This window comes from Papio anubis, chromosome 12, assembly GCF_008728515.1.
Source record: "Papio anubis isolate 15944 chromosome 12, Panubis1.0, whole genome shotgun sequence".
In the NCBI taxonomy this organism is placed as follows: domain Eukaryota; kingdom Metazoa; phylum Chordata; class Mammalia; order Primates; family Cercopithecidae; genus Papio; species Papio anubis.
Window position 1 is genome coordinate 117,538,062 of NC_044987.1, and position 17,538 is coordinate 117,555,599.

Below are 17,538 nucleotides of genomic sequence, written 5' to 3' on the forward strand. Positions count from 1 at the left end.
AGGTGGGGTCTACCGGAGACTTGGTCTACTCTTGCGGGGTGGGATTCATGTAGAGAGAGCCCTTGGGGGCTGAGGCCAAGTTGCGGGGTAGATGGGAGAGACCTCCTGGCTTAGCAGGTCCTTGGGTGGATGGATGGACAGTTGGAGGGATGTTGGGGGAATTGGTGGGATATAGATAGTTGAGCCAAGGTGGAAATGGGGGAGCAGAGCTATTCCTGGGGTGCTTGAAGATGTCAGCAAGTATCCCACTCCAGCTTGAGTTTGCAGAGCTTCCTATAAAAGGCAGAACGTGTGCTTGGTTAAAGGAAACCCAAGATTTTATTATTGTTGTAAATGTCAAGTCCCTCATTTTGAATCTTTAGACAACTGCAGAATTGTGTCACCGACTTGGGTGAAAGCCCAAGGGAAAACATGAAATTGTGTTGCCAAAACTGCAGTCGTCGTAGCTGCATGAGGGTTTCAGTGGCCACCTCCACCCCAGTAGGAGAGACGCGTAGATGTTGAACGCGCTGTGAGCTGCGTGCAGAGGATTGAAACGTGGGTGTGGGGATAGGCCCTAGCTTCATGGAACTGTCTACATAAAAGCGAGTCTGGGTGTTTCCTGTTTCTTCTACCTTAAGAAATTTCCACGAGAAGCTAAGGTATGATTTTGCCAAGAATGTTGTTAATGGCCCAGCAGTGAATATTTTCAGCCACTTGTAGACACCTGAACTTTATTCTTGGCAAACAGGTATATGCTACTTGGACTTGGAGAGATTGAACTTTGCTGTGCTCAGAATGGAGGAGACCGGCTCACTTGTACTTTTGACAGTCACGCAGATTTCTCCCTGGTCCCCGTCATTTTAGCCAGATCAGTGCTTTTTCAAACATTTCCTCTTGAAGGGGAGATGGGACATTCTGGCTCAGGGATGGAGAGGCTTCCAGGCAGCCTTCAGCATTGTCCCTGCCCCACCCTAAGTATCTCTGAAGTTTTATGTTTTATCATAAAGTCTGTGAGAATGTTGCAGACTCTGTTATAGTCATGCTAGTTTTATTTTTTAAAATATGGTTTGAATTTTATCTAAAGTACGTGGATTATATCTGAGAACGAATGTGCAAGGCCTGTATGCAAAACATAATACAGCTTTACAGAAGGACATTAGAGAGGACTGCAGTAGATGTTCACGGATAGGAAGACAGGAGCTGGAGATGGCAGTTGCCCCCAGATTCAGTGCAGGGGCCGGCAGTGCGCTCTCCTCCCTATTCTTTCCTCCCGCCACACTGCACAAATGTTGGTGTCTGGCATTTAAAGAAGCAGGCCAGGGGCGGTAGCTCACACCTATAATTCCAGCACTTTGGGAGGCCAAGGCGGGTGGATCACTTGAAGTCAGGAGTTCGAGACCAGCCTGGCCAACGTGGTGAAACCCTGTCTCTACTAAAAATACAAAAATTAGCCGGGCATGGTAGCGGGCGCCTGTAATCCCAGCTACTTGAGAAGCTGAGGCAGGGGAATCTCTTGGACCCGGGAGGCAGAGATTGCAGTGAGCCTGGATCGTGCCACTGTACTCCAGCCTGGGCAACAGAGTAAGACTCCATCTCAAATACATACATACATGCATACATACATACATACTAAATAAAGAAGCAGTGTGTCGAGAGGGGGTTGCTATGTAGAGGTGTCGGGGGTGATTGGCACCCAGCATCCGGAAGCAGGGTGGGGTAGGGTGCAGAGGTGACTGACAGCAGAGGCTACTGGAGCAGATGGGAAGCTGGTTATGGAGCCAATAAGTAAATTGATTGAGCAAATAAGTAAACGTATGGACAGTAACACAAGCCAGGCTTTGCACTTCGGGGAAGGTGCTTACAAACGCGGACTAGACAGTACCCAGACACTGTCTGGCTGAGACTGTGGGTACTGCCACACACACCTGCACAGAAATAGAGAAATAGTCACAGATGCATGTGTGTATAAAAGTGTAGTAGGCTGGGCACGGCGGCTCGTGCCTATAATCCCAGCACTTTGGGAGGCCGAGATGGGTGGATCACTTGAGGTTAGGAGTTTGAGACCAGCCTGTCTAACAAGGCGAAACTCCATCTCTACTAAACATACAGAAATTAGCCGGTTGTGGGGGCACACGCCTGTAATCCCAGCTACTTGGGAGGCTGAGGATCACTTGAACCTGGGAGGTGGAGGTTGCAGTGAGTCGAAATTGCACCATTTTACACCAGCCTGGGTGACAGAGTGAGACTCTGTCTGAAAAAATAAAAATAAAATAAAAGTGTGAGTATACATACACGCGTACAGTTGGTTCTTGTTATTCTTGCAAGTTATGCTCTATAAAGTCACTGTGAACCCTGAATTATTGAATACTGAACCATTGCTCCTAGGGGAATCCTAGGGCTAGGCTCCTGTGAGCCTCGGGTCACAGCGTTTTTGCCAACTGATCGATACGTGACCTTGTCTTTTTTTTTTTTTTTTTTTTTTGAGACGGAGTCTTGCTCTGTCGCCCAGGCTGGAGTGCAGTGGCCGGATCTCAGCTCACGGCAAGCTTGCCTCCCGGGTTTACGCCATTCTCCTGCCTCAGCCTCCCGAGTAGCTGGGACTACAGGCGCCCGCCACCTCGCCCGGCTAGTTTTTTTTTTGTATTTTTTTAGTAGAGACAGGGTTTCACCGGGTTAGCCAGGATGGTCTCGATCTCCTGACCTCGTGATCCGCCCGTCTCGGCCTCCCAAAGTGCTGGGATTACAGGCTTGAGCCACCGCGCCCGGCCGTTTTTGTGTGTGTGTGTGTTTTTTTTTTAAAGACAGTGTCTTGCTCTGTCACCCTAGGCTGGAATGCAGTGGTATAATCATGGGTCACTGCAACCTTGACCTCCTGGGCTCAGGCCATTTTCCTACCTCAGCCTCCCAAGTAGCTGGGACCACAGGCATGCACCACCACACCTGTCTGATTTAAAAAAATATACAGTCGAGGTCTTGCCGTGTTGCCCAGGCTGGTCTCAAACTCCTGACCTCAAGTGATCCTCCTACCTCGGCCTCCCAAAGTATTGGGATTACAGGCATGAGCCATCGCACTCAGCCTGTAACCTTGTGTTATGTGTGTTTCTGTTTAAAGACACCTTAGGCTGAGTGCAGTGGCTCATGCTTGTAATCCCAGCACTTTGGGAGGCTGAGGTGGGAAGATCACTTGAGCCCCGGAGGTTGAGGCTGCAGTGAGCCAAGGTCACACCACTGGACTCTAAAGCCTGGGTGGCAGAGTGAGACCCTGTCTCTAAAAAGCCCCTTATTTACTGTATATTGTTGATTCATTAGCAGTGAATTCATGGCCAACTACGCGGTAGCTCATACCTGAATAAAGCCTCTAACGCATATTCTCTTTGTAAGGCATGGGGTAGCCTCATGCACCTAGGAGCACTACGCAGCACTTCAGCATATGTACAGGGGACATTTTACACAGCAAAATTGCCCACAAAAAGCACAATGATGTGCAAAGCATGGTACTAGTGAGACCGAGGGAAGGACACTTGCTTACATCTCGACAGTCGGAGCAAGAAGATGGGACGTTGTGGCCTTGGTTGACCTCAGTTTGGAACATGTGGTGGTGACTCAGTTTTTTCACACTCTGCAAGTCTGTGAATGATTGCAGAAGTACTGCGAGGTTTGATTTGGGAGATATAAATAAATGTTAGCGAGTAGGCGAGCTCAAGTGTGGAATCTGGGAAGGAGGACTGTACGTGTATTTCCTACCTCCTTCAGCAGAGAGGCCTAGAAGCAGTGACCCCAAGTAGCAGTGAGTGCACCAGCACCCAGGTCTGGGTTTCTGAATACCATTCTCCACCCAAAGGAGCCAGAGCTTGTCCACGAAGAAGCTGGTTCTAGGGCTGGGGCAAGGAGAGGTACAAGCTGAGCGTGCGGCATCTTATTGCGTAAGAAAGCAAAGAAGTTCTGGAGGACTGGTGGGGACCTCTAGGACACAAGAGCTAGCTTAGAGGGGCGCTCACTGTCCAAGTCTAGGAATATTTGAACATCAAAATGTTTTGTATATGCCTTAGCGACCAACCCACATTTAAAACAAACTCCTGAATGAGGGCTGTAACTGTAGTTCCAAGTCATTCGTTTTTGTAGCTTGTAATAGCCCATAATGTTACTATACTATACATTTACATTTACCTTTTTTTTAAAATATATTTTATTTTTTGAGATAGAGTTTTGCTTTTGTCACCCAGGCTGGAGTGCAGTGGCAGAATCTCAGCTCACTGCAACCTCTGCCTGGTTTCAAGCTATTTTCCTGCCTCAGCCTCCCAAGAGGCTGGGATTACAGTTATGTGCCACCATGTCTGGCTAATTTTTGTATTTTTAGAAAAGACAGGGTTTCATCATGTTGGCCAGGCTGGTCTCGAACTCCTGACGTCAGGTGATCCGCCTGCTTGGCCTCCCAAAGTGCTGGGATTAATAGTCGTGAGCCGCTGTGCCCGAGCTGCATTTACCTGTTTTTAATTGTGGTAAAATACATGTAACACTTATCGTTGTAACTATTTGTAAGTGTGAAGTTCAGTGGCATTAAGAACATTCATGTTGCTGGTAACCACTGCCACCATCCATCTCCCACCACAATTTAATAAATGATTGAAACCAGACTTTCTTGACCACAAACAATAGTGCAGCAGCAGCATCATAGATTTCTCTGTCCTGCTGGCTGAGCTGTGGCATCCTTCCTTTTTTATATTGTAAAAACTGTAAATAAAATGCCATAAAAACGCCAGCATTGATCTTTGTGGAACTTGGGGAGCTGACCGTCTAATGTGTCGGGGGTATAACAGGCCCGGGCAGCCCAGGGGTTTCTGAAGGAGACGAATCGGGAGGGCTTTGCTTCCCCGGGCATCAGGGCAGATTGCAAAGCCTTGTTTTCGGCACGTCATGCCGATGTGGGGTGGACAGTTAGACCAAGAGGAGCCCGGAAGCAGACCCAGGCGTACCTGGAGCTTTGGCATCTGGCAGAACTCCCGTCCCTGGGGTTGGGGTGTGAGGAGGTGTGCAGGGTAGTAGCGTGAATCACCGCTTTGAGAAGCTGACGCTAGAAGGTGCCCAGAGCTGTGTTAGGTGTCAGAGAAGTTGTTTGTGAGGCACTGTGAGTAGAATTAAGTAATTTGAGTGCATAATTGCATCTTCGGGTCAGGCCTGGGCATGCTCAACATTCACCAAGTCATGTTTGTTTTTCGATGCTCCAGCCCTTCCTCCTCCAGGAAGCCTGCCCAGTCTACCAACAGCCAGGTCTACCCACAGTCAGCTCTTCCTCCTCTTGGAAGCCTGCCCACTCTAACCACAGCCAGTTCTTCCCTTCTAGGAAGCCTGTCTGGTCCACCCACAGCCAGGTCTTCCTCCTCCAGGAAGCCTGCATGGTCCACCCACAGCCAGGTCTTCCTCCTCCAAGAAGCCTGCCTGGTCCACCCACAGCCAGGCCTTCCTCCTCCAGGAAGCCTGCCTGGTCTACCCACAGCCAGGTCTTCCTCTTCTTGGAAGCCTGCCCACTCTAACCACAGCCAGTTCTTCCCCTGTCTAGGAAGCCTGTCTGGTTCGCCCACAGCCAGGTCTTCCTCCTCCAGGAAGCCTGCCCACTCTAACCACAGCCAGTTCTTCCCGTCTAGGAAGCCTGCCTGGTTCACCCACAGCCAGGTGTTCCTCCTCCAGGAAGCCTGCCTGGTCCACCCACAGCCAGGTCTTCCTCCTCCAGGAAGCCTGCCTGGTTCACCCACAGCCAGGTGTTCCCATAGTCAACTCCTCCTCCTCTCAGAAGCCTGCCCACTCCACCCACAGCCAGATCTTCCCTGTCTAGGAAGCCTCCCTACTACACCTACAGCCAGGTCTTCTTCCTCCAGGAAGCCTGCCTGGGCCACCCGCAGTCAGCTGATCCATCCCCAGACTCCAGGCATTACCTGTCCATGCATTCATCCCGCCTTTTCTTCTTGGGTGATTTTGTGTGTGCGAGTGTGCGTGTGTGTGTATATCTATCCTGCCCAACTAACCTGTGGGCTCCTTCACTCTGGAGCCCTGATGTCTTCTGTTTCTCGGTCTCTCCCATCGTGCTGGCACTGGACGCAGGATCATTCCTGACTGCTTAATCTCTAGCTTGTGTCCAGGCTGCAGCTTGCTCCGATGAGCAGTTGGAGGCCCAGTGTCATGCTTGGTGAATATAAATAAGGCATGGACTGAAAATGTTGCTTATTTTGGTATAGTAGCAAAGGATTGGGTTACCTTGAATTGAGTCTTGTTTGGTGTAACCATGTAAATAAACAGTGTAAAATATAGGCTATTGGAATGGAAGCCCAGACATCTGTTACGAATTCTATATATAAATATTGGATATGCTTACATGGGTTAAAATGAGATTGCTGGCACTTGGGTTTTCAAACTCCTGATTCTGCTCTGGTGGGGACGGATCACGGGTCCTGGTGCTCAAGGCAGGAGGGGCCACGAGCTGGCCTTTCTCTGACACTGACTTGCCAGAAGTGGGCATTCCTGGGAGTGGCAGACATGCACCCACTAGAGATAGACTTGAATCACCCCCTCACATTCTCCTAATAGTGCCAAGAACCCACAGCAGAGTGCGGGGTATACCGAGTTTGTGCTGAGCAGGGCTGCCTGAATCCGGGGTTGAAGAAGGTGTTCTACGCCCAATTAAACCAACTGGGAATCCAGGCAAAAGAAGATGCTCCCAAGGGAAGCCAGCCTGCCCAGTGTGCATGGTGCCTTTTAAACAAATTATCTGCATTTCCATTGGGATGAAGTTCACATAACAACAGTACTCACTGGATTTTTTTTTTTTTTGAGACAGAGTCTCACTCTGTTGCCCAGGCTGGAGTATAGTGATGGGATGTTGGCTCACTGTAACCTCCGCCTCCTGGGTTCAAGCGATTCTCCTGCCTCCGTCTCCCAAGTAGCTGGGATTACAGGGATGCACCTGCCACCATGCCTGGCTAATTTTTTTTTTTTTTTGGAAACAGAGTTGTGGTCTGTCGCCTAGGCTGGAGTGCAGTGGCGCAATCTCAGCTCACTGCAACCTCTGTTTCCCGGGTTCAAGGGATTCTCTTGCCTTAGCCTCCGGCATGGCTGGGATTACAGGCGCCCTCCACCATGCCCAGCTAATTTTTGTATTTTTAGTAGAGATGAGGTTTCACCGTGTTGGCCAGGCTGGTCTCAAACTCCTGACCTCGTGATCCGCCCACCTCAGCCTCCCAAAGTACTGGGATTACAGGCGTGAGCCACTGTACCCGGTCATAATATTCCTTTTTATGCATCATTCCTTTTTATGGTCTCTCTGACCTCCGTCAGGTGGTGAATAGACTACGTTTCATTTATACTTTCATCAGTTATGGACATTTGAGCTGTTCCCATGTCTGGCTATGTGAGCACTGCTGTTAACATGCGTGTACCTGTATGTGTACATACATGAGTAGAGGGGTTCAGTTCATTTGGGTACATATGTAGAAGTGGAATTACTGGTCATAGGATCATTCTATGTGTAACTTTTTGAGGCACTACCAGGCTGTTTTCCACAGCAGCCAGAGGTGTCTTTAAAAGCAGTTGTCAGCTGGGCTCAGTGGCTCACACCTGTAATCCCAGCACTTTGGGAGGCCAAGGCGGGTGGATCACCTGAGGTCAGGAGTTCGAGACCAGCCTGGCCAACATGGCAAAATCCCGTCTCTACTAAAAATACAAAATTAGCTGGGTATGGTGGCGCATGCCTGTAATCCCAGCTACTCAGGAGGCTGAGATGGGAGAATCGCTTGAAACTGGGAGGCCGAGGTTGCAATGAGCCGAGATTGTGCCATCACACTCCAGCCTGGGCGACAAGAGTGAAACTCCGTCTCAAAATAAAAAGAAACTAAAGGGAATGATCACTTCCTGCTTCATGAATGAGGAAACTGAGGCTCTGGGAGATGGGAAATCCTGCCCGGAATCTCACAGCTGGAGGCCAGGCCGGGCTTTGAATCCAGGCACCTGAGTCTGAGTCAATGGTGTGTGCTTTGTGTTGGAGCTGGGCGGGGGCTGGATGAGGGCAACATTTAATTAGTGAAAACCACTACCCCCCCCCCCCCCCCCGGGCTGTTACCTCTTGAGCACTTTTCTATTTAGCATCCTGTTTAAGCCTCGCACTGTCTGATGTGGAGGTGCGGTAATTATCCCCATTTCACAGACAGGATGTTGAGGTCGGAGGGGTTGAGGGATTCTCGTGGGCCAGGTCTCAGCCAGGCTTGCTAACCCTGGAGTCTGCCGTCTGCTCTGAAGCGGTCACTGTGAGCTGGAGAGCTGACCTGGCCCTTTTGCGCTTGTGATGTACGGTCCTGAAAAAAATATTTGCACAAATAGCTTCATAGGAGCATACATGGAATTTGGAATTTAAAAATACATTAAAAAGTATGTATTTACCAATATTACCAATATATTAGCCAGAGACTCATCTCCCTAATGAGGCCACCTTTCCTTTTTCAATCTTCATCTCCGCTGGCACTTTCTCATAACTGTCATTCATTCTAGTAGAAATCATGGTTCACGGTTACGCTGTGTGTGTGGTTTTTGGTTTTGACACGTCGAACATTTTTGATGTTACCGCAGTCATTTTCTTACTACTTTAATTGGTGCCACCTTTCCACGGAGACAATAGTCTAGTTACCCCTGCTGCTGGAGATCGTTCAGTTTTTTTTTTTTTTTTTTTGCTGTTACAAATAAGGCCTCAGCAAATACTGTGACTAAGACTTTTTCCTTCTTTCTGGTGTTTCTTGGGACAGACTCCTGCAGGGGTGATCCCTGGGGAGAGGGCGTAATTATTTTATGTTCATGATGCAACAGTTCCCACCGTGTTTTCTGAAAGGTTTGTTTTGCAGTCTGAGCTGGCAGATGACTTTCTGTTTTTTATGGTGATCTGGTGGGTCCTGGAGTGTGATGGTGGCCGGGCGGGCTGCTTCAGCCGTCAGCCTGTCTGTCCCCTACCCACACCCAGAACTGAGGCTCCAAGGTGCAGCCTCAGGTGTCTCCTGCAGCCTGTGCATCCGTCATCGCCCCAGGTCTGTTGCCTTCCTTTCTCCTCCTTCTGGAATTACACTGCCCAGAGCTCAGGCTAGAGGTCGGCAGGTCATCACTGGATGGAATGACCTGGAGCAGGCCGAGGCACCTTTCTGATGGTATCTGGGGGCTGTGTAGCTGTGACCCCTGATCTGCAGGAGGCTGTGAAATGAGAGCCTTTGGCCACATGGGCACATCATGTGGGAAGGAGCCCAGAGGACCAGCACCTGCCATGACCCCCCCACGCTCTGCTCCAGTGTGCTCCCACCCCGGGACCTTTGCCCAGGCCTGCCGGCTCCTTCTCTCCTAGCAAGGCCTGCCCTGACTGTCTCATGTAGCATGCAACTGCCCGACCCACTTCACCCTGCACCGTTGCCCTGATCCGCAGCATTTATGATGTAACATTAGTAAGGTGTCCTTATTGGCTATGTTTATTGCTTGTTTATTACCACCCACAGGAATACGGAGCCATTGGCTGGGCGCGGTGGCTCAAGCCTGTAATCCTAGCACTTTGGGAGGCTGAGATGGGCGGATCACGAGGTTAGGAGATCGAGACCATCCTGGCTAACACGTTGAAACCCCATCTCTACTAAAAAAAATACAAAAAACTAGCCGGGCGACGTGGCGGGCGCCTGTAGTCCCAGCTACTCGGGAGGCTGAGGCAGGAGAATGGCGTAAAAAACCCGGGAGGCGGAGCTTACAGTGAGCTGAGATCCGGCCACTGCACTCCAGCCTGGGTGACAGAGCCAGACTCCGTCTCAAAAAAAAAAAAAGGAATACGGAGCCATTCAGGCCTGTGTCTTGGGTGCCTGGGTGGGCCAGCTGGTGCTGGGCGCTCGCCTGCTGGAGGAGTGAGTGCCCGTGGCCAGCCAGCCCCTCCTGCTGCCTGGGCTGCATCTCTTCCTTAGTGTGCTGCTTTTACAGGCTTCTCTTCTGAACTGTCCTCTTCGCTTTTTTTTTTTTCTTTTAAGCTTTAAAAGAAGTTTTTGTAGAGATGCGGTCTTGCTATGTTGCCCAGGCTGGTCTTGAACTCCTGGCCTGAGATGATCCTCTCTCCTCGGCCAGTGCTGGGATTATAGGTGTGAGCTACCGAGCCAGCTGCTCTGCTCTTCTCTCTCCCTCCCATCGGGTTCTGCTCCTGCCATGTTCTCCACTCTCCCCACCAAAGGCTGGGTTTTCTTTGTCTGGGTTTCTTTCCTCTTTGGAGAAGAGGGGGCTGTAGGGCCTTGGCATGGGGCCTCTCAGAGGATGCCCCCATCACCCAGAGCTCCACAGGCCCTGGTGGGCAGGAGCGGGAGCAGAAGAGGAGGTGCCATCTCTGCTTTCTGGGGAAGGGCAGGGACCACCCACACAGAGCCCTCCTACTTGCTGTGGACCCTGGGGCCACTGCCAGGTCCTTCCAAAGGAAAGCCAGCTCCCCAGGTGGTGGGAGAGCGATGTGGGTTCCTCTTAAACTTAGAAATTGAGTGTGTGATTGTTTCTAAGTGTCTTAGAAGCCAGAGCGGCTCCTGGAAGGAGCCTGCCTGCCACGACGGGCCTCGCCCTGGCTGTGCCCACAGATGTCCCCGGGGCCTGCCGCTGCTGCCCGGCTCTCCCGGCCTCCCCCAGTGTGGGTTGGGAAAAGCACAGGAAATTAAAAAACACCCCCATCTCTGGCCTTTGAAGAATGCACCTGAACAGCCGAGAGTGTAAACTGTGGTGAAATGTGGTCTTTCCAGTTTGGGGAGAAGCAGGGCAGAGCTAGGGCTTTTGTACCCAGGGTTTCCTGCCTCCCTCCCCTGGGCTGGCCAGGGCTCCCCGCTGGGACCTCCAGCTGTAGTGGGGAAGGGTTTACTGGGTTGCTGGGCACTGTGGACTGCCCCTAAGGGCAGGTATGCCTGCCTTTACCCGGGTTCCCCTCCTGCCTGGAAGACACAGCCCATGGGAGGCCTTGTCTGTGGGATCCTCCAGCGTCAGACACACTGGGGCCAGTGTCTGCCTGGGGAGGGACAGGCCTGGCAGGCCCGGTCCCCCACCTACTTGAACACCCGCGGTGATGGGGGCTCGCCGCCTCCCGAGACAGTCTGTGTCATTGTTGTCCAAGGAAGCTGATTTAGAGTAAAGTTCCGTGTCTAGTCCCACTCTGTGCCTGTGTTAGCAGGGGACTCTCCGGCCGGAGCTGGGTCCACCCTGGTAGGGGGACTTCATGGGGCCTGGGCGACAGCACTGTGTATATGTGTTTGTGTGTCTGGGTGTGTGTGTGTCTGAGGAGGTGGACCAGTTTCTCAAAAGGCCTGTGACCCCAAGAACCATGGAATTTCAGCCTGGGCGGATCCACCTTCATTGGTGAGTGGGGACAAGCTGGGGGCCCTTGCCACAGGGGCAGCCAGGGCATGGGGCACAGTTGACCTCATTCACAAAATGGGAGTCTCAGTCATCCCTGCTCCAGTGGCTAGGATGATGAGCGGGAACACACCGTGTAGGGGCCACCTGGCCTGGGTGTGCTGTGGGTGTCCTTGTTGGTGATGGTTCCACCCGCTTGTGCCACCAATGCCCTCTGGGTCTCACACACAACTGTCTTCCCTGCGAAGGCCCTTCCTGCCCCCAGGCCTCAGTGCTGCTTCCGGTCTCTGAAGGCCCCAGGCGCTTCCGCGTCCTGGGCGTGATTCCTGTGCACCTGCGGACCCCCTTGAGGCTGGCATCTCATCCTTGGGTGCACCTGTTGGCCAGACCTCTGGTAGCAGGTGCTCACTCCCCAGAATGTGCCAGGGCCTGGGGGCAGGGACCTGGGCTCTTCCCTTGCAGCCTCACCGAGTGGAGGGAACTCAGTGTCTTGGAGTTGGGGTGCCAGCAGCTGGGTGGCGCAGGGGAAATGCAGACAGACCCCTCAGCTGGTGTCCCAGAGCAGCTGCCTTCCCCTGCCCGAGGGATGTTGCCCGCAGCCCAGTCAGGGGTGGGGCCTGGGGGTCCTGCCTGTGAGCTGCAGAGTTGTTGCCTTTGACCCTGAGTTTTCTTCGTTATCTGTTTGGACCTGTTTGGGGAAGGGAGGGGGTGAGATTTGGAGATAAATGCCTTAGCTGTGGCCATCTCCTCTTGTGAGAGGTCAGAATGTCCAGTTCCGCTGCAGTTACAACATCCCATTTTTTGATTTTGTTTTCTTTTTCCTTTTTTTTTTTTTTTTTTTGAGATGGAGTCTCGCTTTGTCACCCAGGCTGGAGTGCAATGGGATGATCTGATCTCAGCTCACTGCAACCTCCGTCTCTCAGGTTCAAGTGATTCTCCTGCCTCAGCCTCCCGAGTAGCTGGGATTACAGGTGTGTGCCACCATGCCTGGCTAATTTTTGTATTTTTAGTAGAGGCAAGGTTTCGTCATGTTGGCCAGGCTGGTCTCGAACTCCTGGCCTTAAGTGATCCGCCCGCCTTGGCCTCCCAGAGTGCTGGGATTACAGGTGTGAGCCACCGCGCCCGGCCCAGAACTCTTTAATTCCCAACCGAAACCTTCCCCCTTAAGCAGGTCCCAGTCCTCCTCCCCCAGTCCCTGGTCCCACCATTCTACTTTCTGTCTCAATGAATTTGCCTACCATAAGTACTTCATATAAATTGAATCATAAAGTATTTGTGTTTTATATCTGGCTTAGTTCACTTAGCATAACATTCTTAAGTTCCACCCACGTTGTAGCATGTGTCAGAATCTCCTTTTTTTTTTTTTTTTTTTTCAGACAGAGTCTTGCTCTGTCACCCAGGCTGGAGTTCAATGGCGCGATATCGGTTCACTGCAAAATCTGCCTCCCGGGTCCAAGCAATTCTCCTGCCTCAGCCTCCTTAGTAGCTGGGACTACAGGTGCGTGCCACCATGCCTGGTAATTTTTGTATTTTTTGTAGAGACGGGGTTTCACCATCTTGGCCAGGCTGGTCTTGAATTCCTGACCTCGGGTGATCCACCCGCCTTGGCCTCCCAGAGTGCTAGAATCACAGGTGTGAGCCACTGCGCCTGGCCAGAATCTTTTTCCTTTTTAGGACTGAATAATACTCCATTGTGTGGATGGAGTACATTTTGCCTCATCATTCATCCCGCAGTTGATACGTGGGTTGCTTCCACGTTTGGTTTTGTTTTGTTGTTGTTGTTTTTTTTTTTTTTTTTGAGACAGCATCTTGCTGTGTCGCCCCAGCTGGAATGCAGTGGCACAATCTTGGCTCACTGCAACCTCTGCCTCCCGGGTTCAAGCGATTCTCCTGCCTCAGACTCGCAACTAGCTGGGATTACAGGTGCTCGTCACTACGCCCGGCTAATTTTTGTAGTTTTAGTAGAGATGGGGTTTCACCATGTTGGCCAGGCTGGTCTCGAATTCCTGACCTCAGGTGATCCACCCTCCTCAGCCTCCCAAAGTGCTGGGATTACAGGCACGAGCCACCATGCCCGGCCGCCTCCATGTTTTAGCTGTTGGGAGGGATGCTGCTGTGATCCAAGGTGTATGCATATCTGATCGTGTCCCTGTTTTCAGTTCTTTTGGGTATATACCCTGAAGCGGAATTGCTGGGTCCTGTAGTAATTCTATGTTTAAGTTTTTGGGGAAACTGCCATGCTGTTTTCCATAGTAGCTGCACCATTTTACATGTTTGCCAGTGGTGCACAAGGGTTCCAGTTGCTCCACATCCTCACCAGCGCTTGGTGTTTTGTGTTTGGATAGTAGCCGTCCTCATTGGTGCAAGGCGGTATCTTATTGTAGTGTTGACTTGCATTTCCTTGGTGATGAAGGGTATGTTAAGCCTGTTTTGATGTGTTTATTAGCCATTTATATGTCGTCTTTGGAGAAACGTCTGTTCAAGTTGTTTGCCCATTTTTGAGTTGGGTTGGTTGTTTTCTCATTGTTGAGTTTTAGGAGTTCTCTATATTTCATGGATATTAATCTCTTAGTAGATCTATGATGTGGAAATATTTTCTCTCATTCTGTGGGGTTGCCTTTTTACTCTCTCGACAGTGTCTTTTGATGCACAGAATCTTTAAATTCCATGAAGTCCCATTTGTCTTTATTTGTTGCCTTTGCCTTCCCGTTGTTTGGCTTTCACCATGTCCCTCATTGCCACGAAGAACTGTAGACCTAAGGTTATGACAGCACGGGTGAGGTGGCGGAGTCTCCGCTGTCATTTTCCTGGCCTCAGGTCCTCTGTGTGTCCTCCCATCCATCGGAGAATATCCCCTGGGAACAGGAGGGGCCAGGATTTGAGCCAGTGCTTGTCTTGGCAGGGGGGCCCGTGCTTGGAACTATCTATCGCACTGCCCTGGGGTCTCCTGGGCCATACTCTGGTCCTTTGTGCTCCCGGGTGCCCTCATAGAGGCTGCAAATCTTTCCCCTGCTAAAATGAAACCAACTGAACTAGCTACAGGATTCAGTTCCGTGACTGTCATTGCCTGAGTTGAGTTTGTTTTGGGTTTCTCTTTCTTGATGAAGATGGGAATGTGGGGTTGGCCGGGCTCCCCTATCTGCACAGGAGGGCCCAGGGATCTGCAGTTTTCATGAGGAATGTCAGCTGTTTTGAGCCAAGGCTTCAGAGGTTTTTTGGAGGTGTTTGTGGCCAGCCCAGCCTAGCCCTGCTGGTAGCAGACACGGACTGATGGAGCTCCCTGGAGGCCCTTACCTCCTCGTGTCCACTCCTCATGTGGCTTTTTAGTCCCTCTGAGTCTGTGTTGGGGGTTGCTGGACCCTCCTGGGCAGACGTCTGAGGTGTCTGGTGGGGTGATGGTCTCAAGACCTCTCCTGATTCTCATTCAGCCTGTTGTGGGAATGAGACGCTTGGCTGTGAGATGAGGCCTCTTGCACAGGCAGAAGGGGCTGAGGGCTGGGGTGCAGAGGGAGGTGACAGAGCCAGCCCAGCCGCAGGCAGATCAGGAATGCTTGGGGTGGGCTGGTGGAGGGAAGTGTAGGTGAGGCCAGGGGCCAAGGCCTTGGAGGCCAGGCTAGGGAGTCTGACCTTGTTCTGCATGGCACTGGCACAGGGAGCTGTGAAAGGTGTCTGAGCCAAGGGGTGGCATTCCAGAGTGACCCTTTAAATGTGTTCGTTGTAGGAATGTCTAGAAGCAGGGTGGGAGAAATATGGAATACAGGGGTGGATGGGAAGCAGAGGCCATAGGCCAAAGAAAGGGGCCTGAGCTTGGACAGTGGTCAAAGACTTATAAGGGAATCTGGAGGCTCTGTCTGGCCTGGGCTTTGAACCCCTCAAAAAGTGTGGCCCTGTGGCTGGGTCTATAGCAGGCAGCATGGCCAGGGCTGTGCCTTCATGTCCCCATCCTCTGTGTCAGGCCAACAAAGGGGATGTGGCTTCTCTCTAGAACAGGACAGGGCCCCAGCAGCCTCTGGAGGACGACGTGGGAGGTGGTGGGTGTGGCAGGAAGGGTCACCCGTACCTGGGGAAACAGACGTAGCAGGTGGTAAACAAACAGTTGCTAGGCCGGGCGCGGTGGCTCACGCCTGTAATCCCAGCACTTTGGGAGGCCGAGGCTGGCGGATCACGAGGTCAGGAGATTGAGACCATCCTGGCTAACACAGTGAAACCTCGTCTCTACTAAAAATACAAAAAATTAGCCGGGCGCAGTGGCGGGTGCCTGTAGTCCCAGCTACTCAGGAGGCTGAGGCAGGAGAATGGCGTGAACCCGGGAGGCGGAGCTTGCAGTGAGCAGAGATCGCGCCACTGCACTCCAGCCTGGGTGACAGAGCGAGACTCCGTCTCAAAAAAAAGAAAAACCAGTTGCTGTCACTGAATGCGGTAAGAAGGCTGTTTGTTGTGCTGCAGGAGCCTCTGAATGGTGTGGGCCGGGGCCACCCAGGCAACTTCCTGAGAGCGCCTTGGGGGTGGGAGGAAGGAACTGGAGGTCTTGGGCATGAGCGGGGCAGTGCCAGGAGTGCTCTGGGCATAGTGCCGCATCCCAGGGCTGTGTGTCCTGCTGGCTTAGCCAGTGGCCCTCACGGTTTGCTTCTGCCCCACAGCCTCGCCACTCCTGCTATTTGCCAACCGCCGGGACGTACGGCTGGTGGACGCTGGCGGAGTCAAGCTGGAGTCCACCATTGTGGTCAGTGGCCTGGAGGATGCGGCCGCAGTGGACTTCCAGTTCTCCAAGGGAGCCGTGTACTGGACAGATGTGAGCGAGGAGGCCATCAAGCAGACCTACCTGAACCAGACGGGGGCCGCCGTGCAGAATGTGGTCATCTCCGGCCTAGTCTCGCCTGATGGCCTTGCCTGCGACTGGGTGGGCAAGAAGCTGTACTGGACGGACTCAGAGACCAACCGCATCGAGGTCGCCAACCTCAATGGCACATCCCGGAAAGTCCTCTTCTGGCAGGACCTTGACCAGCCGAGGGCCATCGCCTTGGATCCCGCTCACGGGTAAACCCTGCTGCGACTCTGCCTGGGTCCAGGGGGCGGGGAGCGTCACCGTTTCTCTCTCGAATTTATGTGAGCCCAAGTTATTTTTCAGAAAAAAGATGTGAATCTTAAAACGAGTTCATGGGGGGTGCTTTGGCTCATGCCTGTAATCCCAGCACTCTGGCAGGCCAAGGTGGGTAGATCACTTGAGTCCAGGAGTTCAAGACCAGACTGGGCAACATGGTGAGGCCCCATTTTTTTTGAGACGGACTCCTTGGCTCTGTCAGCTTCAGGCTGGGATGCAGTGGTCAGTCTCAGCTCACTGCAAGCTCTGGCCTGCCATTTCTATCTTTTCCTGCCTCAGCCTCCCGAGTAGCTGGGACTACAGGCACCACTCACCCGCTAGCTTTTTTGTATTTTTAGAGACGGGGTTTCACCAGAGCAGGATGGTCTCTGATCTCCTGATCTCGCATCCGCCTCGCCTCTGCCTCCCAAAGTAAAGGATTACAGGCTGAGCCACCTCCACCGCCTAGGCCCCCATTTTAAAATTGTTCTGTGATGCAGGCACCTGTAATCTCATTGAGGGCCATAGGAGAACATTTGAGCTCAGAGATTGAGGCTAGTGGACTGTGACCTGCCCAATGCACTTCAGCTCTTTTCATGAGCAAAGGAGACCCGTCCAAAAACAGTAAAGAAGAACTCAGCTTCTGATTTGCTAAGAGAGAATTACTTCCCTTTGATATCTTAGCAATATGTTTCTTTTTTTGTGAGACAGAATCCGCTTGTCACCCTTTGTTGGAGCTGGCAGCATCTCTGACGCTCTCACTGTGAAGCCCGCCTCCCCCAGGTTCATTCTCCTGCCTCGCCTCCCCTGTGTTGGGCTACAGGTGCCCACCACTTTATGCCCGATTAATTTTGTATTTTAGTAGAGACGGGTTTCACTGCAGGCCAGGATGGCCCCCACCTCCTGACCTCATGATCTGCCTGCTCAGCCTCCCAAGTGTTGCTGGGATTGCGGTGGCGCGGAGCCACGCTGGCCTCCGCCTTTTTTTTTTTTTTTTTTTTTAATTGAGATGGAGTTCTTGTTTTGTTGCCTAGGCTGGTGTGTGTAGTGACATGATCTCGGGCTCACTGCAACCTCTGCCTCCTGGCTCATGATTC

The 17,538-nt window shown here is 52.0% G+C and overlaps 1 protein-coding gene across 1 annotated transcript in view; it reads left to right on the forward strand.

The window, feature by feature from the left end:
• The window catches only part of LRP5 (LDL receptor related protein 5), a gene marked incomplete at its 5' end in the record, with an annotated part of 134,299 nt that overhangs the window by 20,047 nt on the left and 96,714 nt on the right, over positions 1 to 17,538 (forward strand). Inside the window, 1 exon segment of the mRNA NM_001135199.1 lies at positions 16,002 to 16,398. Coding sequence (NP_001128671.1) covers positions 16,002 to 16,398 — 397 coding nt within the window.